Source organism: Medicago sativa, chromosome 2, assembly GCF_051527215.1.
Source record: "Medicago sativa cultivar Bolivia chromosome 2, Bolivia_mono, whole genome shotgun sequence".
NCBI lineage: Eukaryota > Viridiplantae > Streptophyta > Magnoliopsida > Fabales > Fabaceae > Medicago > Medicago sativa.
The window spans coordinates 16182993-16200614 of NC_140750.1; the positions used below are offsets into that span (position 1 = coordinate 16182993).

At 31.5% G+C, this 17622-nt stretch overlaps 2 protein-coding genes and 1 long non-coding RNA gene across 3 annotated transcripts; 1 reads left to right on the top strand and 2 right to left on the bottom strand.

Moving 5' to 3' along the window:
- Positions 1-5742: 5742 nt before the first annotated feature.
- On the bottom strand, positions 5743-6276 carry LOC146944974 (uncharacterized). Its single transcript, XM_085748010.1, has one exon. The coding sequence runs from the start codon at positions 6274-6276 to the stop codon at positions 5743-5745; it is 534 nt and encodes a 177-aa protein (XP_085604136.1).
- Positions 6277-11728: 5452 nt separating this feature from the next.
- Positions 11729-13921, top strand: LOC146944975 (patatin-like protein 7). Its single transcript, XM_085743359.1, has 2 exons — positions 11729-12775; positions 13110-13921. Exons 1-2 carry the CDS (start codon positions 11837-11839, stop codon positions 13482-13484), a joined length of 1314 nt encoding a protein of 437 aa, XP_085599485.1. The 5' UTR covers positions 11729-11836; the 3' UTR covers positions 13485-13921.
- A 999-nt stretch (positions 13922-14920) lies between these two features.
- On the bottom strand, positions 14921-16166 carry LOC146944976 (uncharacterized). Its single transcript, XR_015028152.1, has 3 exons — positions 16016-16166; positions 15788-15913; positions 14921-15675 (listed from the first exon to the last, which is right to left on the bottom strand). It is a non-coding gene; the product is annotated as an uncharacterized LOC146944976 (long non-coding RNA).
- Between the last annotated feature and the right edge of the window lie 1456 nt (positions 16167-17622).

The window sequence follows — 17622 nt, forward strand, 5'->3', positions numbered from 1 at the left end:
AGCACGACTGGCACACGATACATGGGGCTGTGGTATTATATTTTTTAAAATAAATAAAATTCAAACTGAATTACAATCTTTAGCATATCTTACGGCTATCATCCATTCTTTGTTATTTGTCGCTCTACATGTCGCAACAACCAGCTTTAAGATTGTAGAATAATGGAGAATTCTTTTTTGAAAAATCATACTTGAGAAATATTTCATTCGTCTTAAGAGACAGGCAATTCAAAAGTTTATTTCACCGTAACAAATTCATTGATTACTCTAAGGAATCACATATGTAGACCTCCTTCAATCAAAGAAATGTAAACATTAGACCAGCAACATGGCTGTCCCCGATATTTCGGAGGTTCTATTACAATCTTGACAATTTTTCATTTGAAAAGAATTAGAAAATATATATTTAACACCAGTTATAGTTACAAGCAACTAAATTGTAGTTAAATATATGAACAATGATTCAAACATGACTATTATCTTCTGACAAATAAAGCATAATTGACAGCAAAATTGTAAAATTGTTGTCTTTCATACTTTTATCTACATAAAAAAAAAGACATTTAGTGACAGGTTTTGGCCGTAGGTATAAAAAAAGTTTTACTTTTCAAATTTTGAAGTCCTTTAAGTTTGAGGTCTTGTGCCAAAGACCTTGTTGCACTTGCACATGACCAGCCCTGCCAAATAATCACAAGTTTCTTCCTTTCGGTAGTTTCAAACTAGATAAAATTATAAATCCAAGTATCTAGCTAGAGTCTTCAATAAAAGGTTTTTTTTAACGGAACTCAATAAAGAGTTAGGTCGGATATGGATATGAAGGTTATACACCAACATTCCTTAAATTGCATATTTCACCAATTGCATTCTTCATAATGAATTAAAGAGATTCATTCCAAGCGGATAACTTAGCCTTTTATGATTAATGAAATGCTCGTAAATAAACTATGTGAAAATATATCATACTATCATTCAATTGAATGATCATTTATAAATCTAAGGGGGTGTATTGGATTAGGATTTTGAAGGACAATTTTTGCTTAAAAAAGTCTCTAAGATTTTAAAAGATTTTGTAGGATTTTAATGACTTTCATGATTTTAAAAGACAATCAGGATTTTCAATTTGGATTTCAATGGATTTACATCATAAGATTTTAAAGGATTTTATGGATTTATAAGATTTCAAAAGATTTTATGAATTTTAAGGACTCATTGAAAAGAAATGATTACAACACACTCTCTATCATAATATTTTGAATGCATACTCTTATTTTTTATTTTATTTTTATAAAAGATAGAGAGAGGGGGAAGAGAGGAGGGAGAGAAAGGAGAAAAGAGAGGAGACAGAGGGAGAAGATATATATATATATATATATATATATATATATATATATATATATATATATATATATATAGGGAAGAGATAGATAGAGAGAGAGAGAGAGAGAGAGAGAGAGAGAGAGAGAGAGAGAGAGAGAGACGAAGAGACTTTTTTAAAATGACAAAGAATCTTGATTGAATACCACAAGATTTATTTTAAATTGCAAAGAATCTTGATTGAATACCACAAGATTTTTTCATAATTAAAAAGTCTTTTAAAATCCTTTAGAATCATAATCTAATACATCCCATTCTAGAACTTAACTACCATATAACGTCCCATCTTAAGGAAAACTACCATATAACTTCTTACATTAAAGAGTGGGTCAAGTCAAAGATTTCAAAATTGAAAGGTACATGAAAAAGGATATATGGCCCCCATGGAATACAAGCGTGTGAGGTAAGCCAATTTTCTAGTATTACAACACTTTATTTAGGCTAACATTTTTCTAATCAATCTAACAAACCTCAATGATTAAAAGTATAACCCATGATTATCAAGCCTTAAACAAATCCATTTGTCTGGTGAAAAAAAAAGCGTGTGACTAATTAATTGGATTATGTGTGTTAGTGACCCGACCATAGTTGGTGGTGACAATGTTTAGCTTCTAATCAAATTTGACTTGCAAATTTTATTATCACCTAACGCTTAATTTGCCGGTGTCCCTACCAACATACATGTCTAATTCTGAAAGATTTTTGTTGTTAACGCCGTTATGCTAGATTATAATAATATATATTTTTTGTCTGTTAACTCATCGATTATCCTTGGAAATAAGACCTGTAATCTAGGGTTCGATCGTTATAATTTGACCAATGGATATTTTATTTAAAAATCAAACTCGAGTTCTTCAAAATGATTTGTTGTTTGGTAGAGTTTATTGATCACATGAGTTCCCTTGTTTGTTGTTAATATATTTTGTTTTATTTATTCAAAGAACAATGTATTTAGCCGTCGGTGTAAGTGTGAGGAAACCGTGACGAAAGGTACGGATTTTATATGGTCCCATTGAAAATTTGAAGGTTTGTTAATTAAGCTGTGATTATGAAAAGCAAAACAATGACACTATCTATGCATGTATAAAAATACTAGATGCTATGATTTTTTTTGACCCGCTATCTAAGGAAGGGTGAAAAATTAAAGGGAAACATTTTACTTTCAAGTGGTTTCATTGTTTCTTTAAGAGTGTTGTTATATAGTGATTTTTTGGATTATGATTCTGCTTTACATTTGAGGACCCATTGAGTTTGTTAAATCACTCCTAGGAATCTGTATTGATTCTTGCAAGTGAACTCGTTTTCTTTTGATAATATGTTATCGGTGCGAATTATCGGATGATTTTACCGATTACTAATGTATTTAATCTCCGTCACAAAACTAACAATTTGTTTAGTGGAGTCTCTTCTTCCAACTATATTTATTTCATCATAAAAGTTGTCTTACTTTAAATATTCAAACCATGTTCCATTTGTGCGAATGTAACAAGTAAATTGAGACTATATTTTTTTCTTCGATAAAAATTTGAATATCTCACACGTATTGATTTTTTCCATACAGATAAGATCATATTATGATAACTTATACCATTGCTGCTTTTTTAAAGTTGAATTTTAATTTGATGTCATTAAATTAAAAAGGACTCAAGTTGTCTCATATTGATGCTCTTGTGCGATTGAGATGATAATTTGAAAACCATGTATATAAGAAAATGTTGTCGTGGTAACTATTTTTTCAAATTAAGTTGTGATCACAATTACTTAAAGTGATAGTGAGAATTTTTGAACGTTTGACCTAAAGCAAATAGATCCGAGTAAGATTCTTCATTTAATTATTTACCTAGTCGTTCAAATTCAAATTACACCTTTTATGACAGAAATTCAAATTATCTAGTGTAGTTTTTTTTTTGAACAAAAGTTGCCTATTAATATTGTGTTTGTACTAACTTTTTGGGAACTTGGAAGCTCTAGGCATGCGTAGCAATTAGCAAATATTGGCTCACACAGTCTCTTCAATATTAAGGGGAGAATGATGAAATGGAATGTAATAGTATAGCTTTTGATCAAAGAACAAGAGTCAAATCTGACTTTTTTTTTTGCTCTTTGACATTTAAAATTGTCAAACACAAAATTGACAAAATGAAAGTTAATTAAAATAATAACAGTTGACTATAGTATAATGTACTATGGTCTATGTAGCTAGCTCTATACCATGCCTACGAGACTACAACTAAAAAACATAGCATTTTTTTTAGGGAACTAAACAAACATAGCATCTTTGTCAAAACAATAAATGTATTATTTTCTTTCATATAATACATCATATAATTGCTACACAATGACTTAAACTAATGTTGCCTTAAAAAAAATTACTTTCAACTAATGTTCTATATTTATTTAATAGAATTTATATATTTTATCATCTTGGTCACGCTCAAAGTAGTGGCTCACGATTAAAGAACATACCAATATATATTAATAAGCTTTCCTTCAAAAAATATATATTAATAAGCTTGATTCTAAAAATATATATATTAATAAGCTCGAACTATAGTATTTCACCCAACAAAAAAAAAAATGGAACTATATTCTGTCCAATATATAACATTCAAAATATTTCAAGCCACCCTTGTAATTTTCATTTGGTTAAATTCAATTTCAGTTTATATAAATATCTATATTGTCAAAATAACGAACAAATTCATGTGCCGCCGACAGTGTAAACAGGTCACCTATCATTTCTATGATAACTCTGCATTTTATCTCTGTGGCTTGCCCATACAAACAGAGCTCTTAAATGCTGGCCATTGTCCTTTTACTTACCCCATATTTTAGTACTTATTTGTGACTACTTGTTATATGTCTTAAACAAGTACACATCTATAATTTCCATTTCAAATCTATAGAAAGACATGGAAGCCAATCAAATATCTATCCCAAGCCACCAACCATATTGTAAATGTTAGTGTACGAAAAAATATGTATGTGAAGTGACATATTAGAGAAAAAAAACCTAAGTTTAGTATCAATTGATGAGATATGTGACCTAAACCTAAAAGAGTATGGATATGCAAGACTGCAACGGTTGAAGAGTAGTTAGATCTAGGTACGTTAGACTATCAACAATTACATATCAATGATCTAATTGATCTAACCTCAACCCAAATATAGTTGATAATGTTTAGATAATCCATTGAGTTAGGCCTAAAGTATAAAACTACGAAAACTATGCTAAATTTGTTGATCAGCCATATTACTACTATAGACAAAACTAAACATAAAAAATAAAAAAGATTTTGTCACCAAATTGGTCACCAAACTTTGTGGTGAAGAATTATTTATATGAAAATATGTATTTTTCATCCCTAGTTCATTTTTCCTTCCTTCCTTCAAAAAAAAAAATCCCTAGTTCATTTTATAAATAGTGACTAAACAACGATGATAAATTGAATCCTTTATATATGTGCATTGTTTGGATCTATACCCAGTAAAGGATCGTATGGAAAATGAATTAAGTAACCTAATAATGAGCGTCTGATATTTGATATCATCTTAAAATTTGAGTCGAACCCTCAAAAAACCATTTTATTAGGTGAATGTTGTCTTCAACTTATAAATACTTTATTAGACCATACATCACATCTAATCAATATGAAACTCTACAATATATCTTTCAACCTCTATATATATTTATTTTTTTACAAAACTTTCAGCCTTTATTTCTTTAGTTAATTTTCTATGATATTTTCCCATTTATTTCAATTTTCTATATATGTGGTTTCCCTTTGGTATTGGGGCCATGACTAGAGCATGAGTCTGTTCACCACAGCAGCTCATCTCAATTAGAAGTTAGTACTACTATGCATGGTACATGTTCATGGGCTCAAGGTACGGTTGGCCAGAAGCATTGTCCGATCGAGCAACCGTATTTAATTTATTAATAGAGAGTGAGAGGGGGTCAACTATTAATACTCATCGTAGATACATCATTTTCAGAAATATCAACAAAAAATTCGGAAGAATGAAGGAAACGAAGATGAAGAGGGGGGTGGATATTAAAATATTTATGATTGAGTTGTACGTAGAATTTAATTGGTTGTACAATAATCATGATTGATCCAAATGGAATACGTATGTTCATCAGTGTGGGGTGCATGGTATTGCTGAATTTAAATTGGGTAATTCGGTTAATATTACTATTTACCTTTTTCAGTTTTTTGCATTGTTTCGGTGTAAAAAATAAGATAGATTTCTTTCAACAGTGATACTATGTTTGAGACATTGTTGAACATTAAATATGAACCGTTCTTCCTCTATTTATTTTTTTTTGAAGGAAAAAATTCATAGCATTTCATTGCATAAAATATGTCAAATATATGTAGGTACATCATCAATAATATGGGGGCTAGGATTAGACAGGGTTGCCTGAGCTAACTCGTGAGCTACCCTATTTGTTTGCCTCCTGTTGAACTCAACATGAGAGTTCTGAAATCTATCCTCTAGCAGCTGTTTACAAGCATTAATAATACACCCAAATTCACTGCTATCATCTAAACTAGAATTAACACAATCAACAACTTTTTTACAATCAAGAACAAAATCGACATTATCAAATTGTTGATTAGAGATCCAATCCAAGGCTGTATGCAAACCAACCGCCTCTCCCACCTCTACATCACAAAGAGGGGCAAACCATTTTGTTCTTGCAAGGACAAATGCACCATCATCATCTCTAAGGCACATGCCCAATCCAACCATGTTAAGAGAAGTGGAAAAGGATGCATCAATGTTGCATTTATACCTGCCAGGTGTCGGCTTCCTCCAACGATCTTCTTCTAGACTTGTGTTGCGCACCTGTTCGGTGGTATTTTGGTTGTTGCTGCGAGCTCTATTGAATCTCATGAGATTAATGGATCTCATCCATTCTGAATCAAGTTGTGTTTTCCCTTCCACAATTGGAACTCGATCTCAAACAAGCATCGCAAAAGCCGCAAGACAAAGATTAAAAACTTTGTGTTGAGTTTGGTGTGAACAAGACCGTTTGGTACTGACGCCAATTTCTTCAACTCTCTAGGTTTAACTGTCTTATAACAAGGGATAAATTTTGATACTCTTAAGACAAGTTATAATCGAAAACTCTGTGTTTGTAGTAGGCTAGTAGCCAAAACTTTGATTTGTAAATTTTTACATTCTTGGGACCAAATATAGAAGAATGTGATTCATTTTATCTTCGTTGTCGTTGATCATGGACAAGAATTGTGTTAAGTTGTCAATTCGATTTTAGACATTAGTTTAGTTGTGCCAAATTTTTTGTCATCCTTAATTATTTTGGTGTCTTATTAAGCTTTAGGTTGAAGTTCCCCTTTTAACCTAAAATAAAAACCCATCTAAATCTAGATCTAAAATCTATTAACAAATGAATTAAATAAGTAGAGATACATGCAAAAAAGGAAATTAAAACATGTTGACAAGAAGAAAAGGAAAAAGTAGAAGAAAGTATGAGCAAATATTAAAAAAAATGAAAAAGAAAATATTTGGCAGTAGCTGAAAATATTGTCGGTACTACCGTACAATGCATGCACGAACTTTTCATAGAAAGAAGAAGAAGAGAACAGGCTGTATATGGGGAAATGGAGAGAGAGAAATCTACAGAGTTTTATTACTAGTAAGATCTAATGCTTAGAGACCACATCTTTGTAATTGGACCTACTGAGATTTTCCCCTCTGACCCTCATAGTGAGAACAAGCAAAGAGAAATCACAATTTAATTACATTGAGCAGGACGTGACATGAGGGTATGTGATAGGGAATCTCATCTATAACATTAATGTCTAAAATATCATAAGAAAATTCACATATGCATGGTTTTATTATACATCTAGTACTACTTTTTGTTTTGGTGTTAGCTCGCAAATTTTAATGCTACAAACCAAATTTTGCTTAGATATGGCCATGCCACTATAGTACGTAGGTAAACAATTTAAGAGTAATAAAGTGATGTACGGGCCAATGCAATACCTACTAAATTCGTTTTTATTTGGTCATAAAAAAAAGTTGGATTCTTATGATCCAGAGGAGAATAAAATTATACAAAGGGGTGTTATACATATTCACTGCTTAGTAGAGATTCATTGAACATATATATAGAGAGTAAGTACATACAGTTTCCGTATAGAGGATAAGATAACAGATTTTAAATGAAACTAGATAAATTCACCACATTAATTCATAACTGCACATTGAGTTTGTAGGTTTATCACGGTGTTTACACCTAAATGAGCACCCCAAGCCGATTGTAGGTTTGACGTGTAAATAAAGTCGAATATAAGTTGGTCGAATTTTTTTGAAGGTTACTAAAGTTTATGAAAGTAGTTGAGGTGTTAGAATAAGTCAAAACTTTGTAGAATTTAACAATGGAACAACTCGCTCCACAGGGCCGTCTTAACAAATTCGTAGGCCCAGTTTTAGTCTCTTAAGAGATGTAAAAAAAATTGAATTTTAGGCCCCAAAATAAAATAAAATAAAATAAAGCACTATAAAAGAAAATTATTAAAAAAAAAGGACTCAATAAAAAAAAAAGGACTCAAGAGGGACTTGAACCAATGACCTCAAAAAATTAAAAAATGAGAGGCCGTGCCACCACAGCACTGTGACCAACATGAAAATTATTCGCTTAAGATGTATATAATTAATAATGGGAAATGTTAACTTAGCACAAGTTAATGAATCAAATATGGAAATGATTTATTGAAAGATGTGCATTATATTTAATTTTTAATTTTTTAATGAGTTGAATGCACACAATTTTAGACAATATATCTTCTTTTGGGTTTCTTAACATGTGCCTTAAGAGCACAAGTAACACTACCCATTAATAATTTAATGCTTTACCTACAAAAAATATATATCTTGGGCCCCAAAAATCTGAGGCCCAGTGTCATAGCCCAGCCTCGACGGGCTATGGGCCGGCCCTGTCGCTCCATACATGTTTATGGTGTCACTAACAGAAGGAAGCTAAGAGAAAGGAGTCGTGTTTTGAGGAAATCGAGCACGCATGGTTAAAAGCAACATAAAGGCTCTGTTTGGTAAGGCCACCAAATGAGCTTATAGCTTATAGCTTATAGCTTATAAGCTCGTTTGACAAAAAAAGCTCTGTTTGGTAACGATCTTTTACCACGAGCTTATAGCTTATTTCACGAATTTCCACGAGCTTATAAGCTATTTTTCAGAAGCTATTTCAAGTAGCGTTTGAGCTTATAGCTTATAGCTTATTGTATTTTATTCCACTTTTGCCCTTGCTATTTTATCTAAAATCCCTTTTTACCCTTTATATTTTATTACAATCTGAAACATGTTACGTTAATGCTGAAACAATTTTCAATCCCATTTTTTTGTCACATGATTTTTTTTTCATTTAGCAATATAAGTAATTTTTTTGAAAAATGCTAAATAGTACGGAACTTGTGGCCACGAAAATTCACGGACAAGCTAACTGCGGCACTTTTTTTTCTTCTTTTTTTTGAATAGTAAGTGATTTAATTAACTTTTTGGTTCTGATTTAATTAACTTATAAAAGAGAGTTTAAAGGTAAGTACTCTTTTTATTTTATTTTTTTTCGTGAAGGGTTAGCACTCTTTAATCTTTAACACTATTTTTTTTGAGGGAATTAATCTTAAGCAAACGGTGCAACAAATTGAAACGGTGCTGACCACCTTTTTCTTTGGTTGAATTGCATAACAATAAAGACATAGTGCATAATAATAGATACCGTTCAGGTTGCTTATATGTTCAAGCGTCCGTGAATTTTCGTGAAAATAAATCCCGTACTATATAGCACTTCTCAATCTTTTTTACGTAATATGAATCGTAAATATAAGTAATTTTTTTTACGTAATATGAATCGTAAATATAAGTAATTTTTTTACGTAATATGAATCGTAAATTAAGTATTTTGACCAAAAAATAAAATATTAATTTATTAATCTATAAAATATATATTAAATTGATTAATTTAAATTATTAAATATCTTAAATATTAATTTATAGTAGTATAAATTTTATATGAATTAATAATGTCCTTTTATGTAATTTTACATTTATCAGCTAGTTCAACCGCTATTTTTACCAAACACTTTAATTAGCTTATCAGCTAAAAGCTATCAGCTAGCTTATAAGCTATCCGCTATTTTTACCAAACAGAGCCAAAATGTTGTGAAACAAAAGACATCATGCTAAACGAGGGGTGCCACATATCCCGAACAAGAGAAGGATTTATGCATTACTCACATCACTTGGGTTTGCATATTAATAATATATACTTGTAATGTTTTTTTACACACAATCAATCATCAATAGAGACTTTTTACACATTTTCTCTTTACTTTTATGTATATCTTTCATTTTATGTACATTTTAGTTTATGATAGGTACGAAATTAAGTTATTTTACCCACAAAAAAAAGGTAATTGAACCCGAATTGAATTGACTTATAGTATTTATAAATTTTATATGATGATAGGTTGAAATTTTAAAGTCAATTCAATTTTTAGCTTTTGAATTATATAGTAATTCAATTTTTAGCATTAATTTGCGCATGCTTTCAAATTAAGAACCGGTGAATAAGTGAATGGGATCGGGATTACAGAAAATTGGTTTTCCATTGTTAATACTACAACACCACTATATTATTTTAAGTTATCCTATTGATAATTCATCAAACAAAAGTTATCCAATTAATAAAACGACAGAAAATGATAACAATAAATTGTTTTTTCATTAGGAGAATATCGATCAATTATTAGAATAATAAGATAAAGACTTGTGCTAAATTAGCCACGCCATTCCCATTCCCACCACCAAGTTTTAAAATTCATAAACTGAAACAAAAGTAAGTAACTGGAATAAAGCAACACCACGGGAGAAAAGTTGCAGCACAAAAAGGAGAGATAGATTATGTTAAAGACTGTAGATGTATGTACATACCCACCAACACATATTTAAATTTCATGCATATCAACATCATAATATATAAAGTTTGTTGAATTGCAACTTTGTTTGTTGCCTAATTTTTCTTTTATTTAAACAATACACTACTTTCTGCCTCTTTAATTTAAATACCATTAACTTTCATCCTTCACATTGGTCATCAAACAATTCATCCATCAAGGCGGCATGAGTTCTAGAATGAGATAGTACTTGCCTTTCTAATTTAGCTGACAATCTTGAATTTGAGTTTAAATTTTAAAATTGGGGAGACATCACTAGCTATATATAGAAATGTGTTTATTACTGTTTTATGGACATTTTTTTTTATCGCCGGTAATTAGTTTCGGTTGAAGAATTTATTGCAAAGAGAATTCTTTTATCCCAACCAAATTTTTTCATGCACATGACATGAGTTGATGATCAAAAACAATTTGATCTCGATTCATGGAATCGCTCATTTAAGAAGTATCTTAGCTTCGATAAAAAAATTAGATGTTTTGTGGTCGATTCAATGATTAGTCATATCAGACCCAAATGGCCTAAGTCGTGAGGATACCTTATGCCACTTATTCATGGTTAAAGATCTTAATTATAGTGGGTCAGAAGAAAAAAATTGATCATCTTGAAACAAAAATAAAATTAATTAAAAATATATTAATCTTCTTCAAAAAAAATTAAAAATATATTAATAAAAATTAAATTTTAAATTTGAATTAAACTTTGTTTGTGTCAACCTTCCGATTCTCAGAGGAAAGAGGTCTTTGTAATATGGAGTTCGATCAGAAGATGAGTAAAGTTTGATAAAAATTATTCCACAAAATAATTGAACTTTCTTCTCAACATTCGTCTGGTAAAGGCCATTAACATTTGATAATTGCTTGGTTAAATTTCAATTAAACTTTGACTTATGCAAGAATTAAATTTTTAAATAAAATTTTTATATTCAATATATTACTCATTTAAATCCGGTCAAAGAAAATACTAATCATTTAAATGCAATAAAATTGTATATAATTTTTATTTTACACATTAATGTATATGATTTTTTTTTAGAACAATGTATATGATTTTTGTTACGATGCAATGAATTGACTTTAAATTAAATTAATTTATAATTTATACTAATTACCATTATTAGAAAACAATTTCCTCTAATCTTTGAAAACCCATATTAATATAATCAATACAAAAAGTAATACAAAAAAACTACATTAAAGTAAAAAAATAAAAAATAAAGAAGTACAAAATGTCATTGTGATTAATTTATTTGGAGTCACCTTAGGAATGTTCTTGGTCGTTACATTCACATTCACTCATTCTAATTCCTCACACTCACTATATAAACGCACGTCCTCTTCCATTCTTCATCATCACATTTCTCACCATTTTCAACAACCAACATACAAATTCTCTCTTTCTCTCTCTAACTTTCTCCCTCTACAAAAACATTCACTCCTCAACTCAAATTGCAGAAAAAATGGCGGCACTGTCAACATCACCAATGAACAACAACTTGAACTTGAACACAATTGACACCAACTTCGAAGTTGATAAACTCACATACGAAATCTTTTCCATTTTGGAAAACAAATTCTTATTCGGATACACCGACACCGAAAATGCGAAGAATTCGCTTTCGATTGATGTCAAACAAGCCAAAAACGCCGCCGGGAAAGTCAGAATTCTCTGCATTGACGGCGCCGGTTACACCGACGGCATCCTCGCCGCGAAATCACTCTCTCACCTTGAATCCTGCCTCAGAAAGAAATCCGGTAACAGTAACTCTCATATTGCTGATTTCTTCGACGCCGTTGCTGGCTCCGGTGTCGGTGGAGTCCTCGCCGCCTTACTTTTCACCCGTGGTAAAGACGGATTACCTCTGTTCACTGCCGATGAAGCTTTGAAGTTTCTGATCAACAACCGTAACAGAATTTCCCGACGATCGGGGATTCTCCGGCGAGTTTTCTCACCGGAAACAAAATCGGAGAAGCTTTTCCGAAAAACATTCGGAGAATGCACACTGAAAGACACATTGAAACCGATTTTAATTCCCTGCTACGATCTCGTCACGCGCGCACCGTTCGTTTTCTCCCGCGCCGACGCTCTCGAAATCGACGGTTACGATTTCAAGATGCGTGATGTCTGTGCTGCCACGTCAGCTGATCCAGCGGCTCCTATTGAATTGAAGTCCATCGATGGGAAGACGAAGATCTTAGCCGTTGATGGAGGTGTTGCGATGAACAATCCAACGGCTACTGCTGTTACTCACGTGCTTAATAATAAACATGAGTTTCCGTTTTGTAACGGTGTTTCTGATTTGTTGGTGCTTTCTCTTGGTAACGGAGAGTTGGACTTTAACGCCGTTAAGTCTCCCTCAGGTTTCGTGAGAATTGCCGGTGAAGGAGCTTCCGATATGGTAAGAAAAAAATTCTTAAAAAAATAATCAATTATTGTTTTTCAATATTTAAATAAATCGAATACGACAAAGAAAATAAAGTTGCGTATCTTAAATTGTGATTTTTTTTTATTAATTTAATTAATTAAAATAATTCGAAATTGAATCGGTGGTTACTAGTTAGGCTAAGAGTTATGAATTTGTCACCTAACAAAAACAAACACATTCTTTTATATTTATTTATTTAAAAAATAATAATTTGTAGTGAATAATGAGTAGGTCTAATTATTGGCATGTATATATTTGTATTCTTATGAATAACGTGACTTATGTATGAATGAATATTATAATGTAGGTTGATCAAGCTGTATCAATGGCATTTGGAGAATGTAGATTGAACAATTATGTGCGGATTCAATCAAATGGGGTGATGGCTAAGGTAAACAAAGGGAAGACGGGGAAAACCACATCGGATTTGGTGGCGGTTTCGGAGGAGATGTTGGCACAGAAGAATGTTGAGTCAGTCTTATTTAAAGGAAGGAAGATCGTGGAGAACACAAATTTAGACAAATTGAAATTGTTTGGTGGAGAGTTGATTAAGGAAGAAGAGAGGAGAAAAACTAGTATTTTACCAACTGTTGTGTTGAAGAATGGATCTCCCTCCCCTAGAACTTCATCTCCTAGGACTTCATCAGCTACTACTTTGTCAACTTCATCTTCAAGCTCTTAGATGATTGAAGAAGACAAAAAAGAAAAGAGGAAGATTAGTAGGAAGATAATCTAAAAATTAGATTTTGTTGTGGGTTTAATTATTTTTTATATTTGTGAGTTTTGAAACTTAATGTCCTGTGGTTTTGGGTTAGCTGCCGCTTGAGATCGATTAAGAAAGTCCGAGCTGTGCAGTGTTGAATCCATCCTTAATATTACTACAACCTACCTACATTATAATTATTTCATTTTTTTTTTTATCTTTGTTTAGTTTTGGTATATATTACTTGTATTTTAGTGATAGTGATTTGTTCATATGGGTATTGTCAAAAGGTGAATTTTGTACAAGGATAGAGTTGTGTTTGATTTGTGAGAGTTAGATTGTAATGTTCAGTCAAAATGTCTGATCTAAGTGTATTGAAACATTGATTATGGATTTTATTTTATTTTGTTGAAAAACATTGATTATGGATTCCTTGAATGCTACAAAATGATGAGCTTTAAGTTTATTTTATTGAAAAACACTGATACATGCTATCAAAGATGATTCATATAACTTCAACTTCAAACAAAAGGATCACAAGAATAATTATCACATTTGCAAATAAAAGTTAGAAATAAAAGCTATCGGCATAATTGTTTGATCGTTTCATAGTTGGGCAAGCCGAGTAAAAAAGTGTCCGCTCCTCAACCCTTGAAAATAAGGCAATTGGGAGTTAGGACTTGATCTTAAAACATCAACCAAATCGAAGCACCCGATAGATTTGTACGATTAGAAGTTTTTATCTGATAAATTCGAGGGACTTTTAAACAACTTGAGAGACAGATAGTCCTTTATCCTTCCTCATCAATCAATCTATACTGGAATTTTGGACTAAACCAAACCCAGATGTCAAGCTCATCGACTCAATAACAAATCCACTTACCTATATAAGCATGGCCTCACAAACCTAACATGGTATTTATGTCCAGAATAGAACATCCCTTTGACCAATTAACTATAACTGTGACTCCTTCTACTATCTGCATGTATAATTTGAGTTCTATTCTGAGCAATTTAAATTATTTTTTTTATCAATAAAAGTGGAAATACAAGCGCACTAGTGTCCTTCTGAGCGTTAGTATATAGATAAATTATACTCTATTTGTTCCATAAATAGTGACTTAATGGTAAAAATAAAATTATCGCAAAACTAACAACGACTTTCAATTTTCAATACAATATTAATTTTTTTTTTATAATGAAACTTTTACGTTTATACTATTTGTATCACTTCCAACTAAATATCTTCCACTTTTCTTTTATCCTTGTACAAGGATAATATTATTAGGAAGTATGTACGTCCTTTGCAAGTCGTATCTTCCACTTTTCTTTTATCCTTGTACAAGGATAATATTATTAGGAAGTACTAGACCATCGACCCGTGCTAACGCACGGGTCATACAAAAGAACAAATATAGCGCAAATATGAAAGTAAATACTTACCTTGAATCGAAAAAATAGTATAATTCAACTCATAAAATAAATTGCCACAAACGTTTTTAATGTACCATATTAAACAATTTCCATGACATCGACCCTGTTACAGAAAGGAAAAACACTGAATCCTAAATGTCTGATTCATGGAGATTGAAGAAATTCGATAACAAAGCAGATAGTTCCAGCATTCGAGCAAGTTAAACAGCTTTAGTGTCGGTAGGCTCAATCTTGACACGAACAGCCCTGTTAGGTTTTGTAACTGATGCCTGACCAGCTTCACCATGTTCAACAGCCACAGAGTTAATGCTATCAGAGGACCTCTTAAGACTTGTCTTGCTGGTTGTTGTGTCAATCACAGAGGTATTGTTGCATGAGTCTTCAACCTCCTGTACATCCTGCAGACATTTGCGTAAAAAATTTGTTTAAAACATAACTTGAATAGATATAAAATACCTACGAATTCTTTTACAAAACAATACAATTGAGTTAATGTGAGTTTGAAAAATTACGTTGACTCCGCCATAGGATTGGATACACAGTTTTTTAATAGGGTACCTTAGAAATACATTATCTCAATAAGGCACTTAATAATACTAAATGTATGCCTTTCACACCGAAGAATATAACATAATGCATTTACAATGTCATTAGATTGACTTTCAATACATATATTGACCGATGGGTCTTGAAACAATAATGGCATTAAAATCTGCTCACCTAGCTCCCAATTCACCTGCCAACATTCAAAAAAATACAATTTGAGAAACATGAGTGTTTATATTAACATATATAAGTAATCATCCAAATGTTCCATCCTGAAATATGCCTATTAAACTCGAACATACCAATAAACGTTATGTCTTTCAAGTGAACAAACGGATTGAGCAGCATGTATCGCAGATCAGTGGGTCTACAACGTCACCTGGTTTCATCTGTACGAAGCGTACATGGCTAATAACATCACATACAGACTGAATTCTCCGGCACAAAGACTGGAACAAACAAAGGAATCACTCACAATACAATATCATTATACTATATACAATTCTGTTAAATCTCAAGTCACAATTTACCTGTCTCCATGCAAAAGTAGCATCTCAGCCACAACAGCAAAACTGATTTGATTTCACACTAAAACTATACATTGCAGAAAACTTCTTTATATACCACATTTGATGTAGTGTTGATGTAATTACCCTCTTCATCAATCAATAGAATTTTCAGTCTGTTTCTTGACGTAATTATGAATACCAGCATGATAATACAAAGATAATAGAAGATTCACTTTAATAAAAATAACATGATAAACATTGATCCACGTCTTTTTTTTTTTTGAATTAATCCACATCCTTTCTTGTATTACAAAAAAAAAAAAAAACCATTGATCCACATCAACGATATGATGATAGGAGTCATTGTTTTATGTTTTGGATCAAATTAAAGATATATTCAATTTCTTCTATAGACTCTATAGGAATGCTAAAAGATGTGTTCATGAATGTAAGAGAAGTATTGAATATGAAATAAGAATAGAGATTTATGTTACTTGGAGAAATTGAATATTTATTTTTTAGGCAAGAAAACTCATCATTTCATTAAGAATAAAATCATGAATACAATTTGGTACAATCTCATAAACTTAAGGATTAGTTGTGTATCCACTCAAGCCACTACATCAACTTGTCTCCTAGTAAGCTCTACCACAGAGTTTGTAAATACAGTTCAACTCAGATAAATCAGGTGTCGTGGGACGTGGAATTAACATGATCATCTACTATCGTAAAATCTAGCTCCAAAATGATGTTATCAGTATTCAACTCATGAATCTGCTTTATAGCATAGTATAAACCATATGCTTCCCCTTTTGTTACACTTATTTTGGATTGGAGTCTAATAGATTTAACTTGAAGAAAATTACCATACACATCACGAAAATTATCATGATTGCAAGTTATGGCTCTATAGCAGCACCACTTACTAAGCTCCACATATGATAGTGATGCTACAGAACAGCTTCCATCGTGCATTTTTGTGCCTGTGTTGCTGCCATATTGATGAAGAAACATGACTGTCCATAAATAGATACTGAACAAAAGAAAACAAAAGACTTCTTCAATTTTTTGGTGAATTAGAACAGATATAAAATAGATGCACACTTTCAAAACTTTTAGGTGATGCATATCTTTAAAAGCAGAGAGCAATATGAATATGAATGAATCCTAACACATTAGTAATGCACTACATTCAGAAAACATTTGTTAGCATGTGGGAAGGAGGCTTATCAAATATCATACTTTCACCAAGAGTACATATTAGAACTAACTTAAAATGAATTCAATGGAGTAAGAGATCATAATGACTTATCATAACTATACCTGCCCATAAATTATGATAGTAACAATTCCAAAATAGTTCAATGAAAACAGAAATTGAAGAAAATTGTGAGAAGCAAAGCATGAATGATTGTAGTTTCCCCATAAATGTAAATGAAGAGGATTACACCAAACGATAAAATGGGGAATCGAGAGTCATAAGAATTTAAAGAGTAGATAATCAACAACCTAATATTTTGAAAGTGAACAGATTTTTTTATTCATTAAAATGTTTAGAAGTCAGTCAATATCCATTTCTAAAGATCTTTAACTGCAAACTTTTATATGAACACTTGAGTTTTAAAATA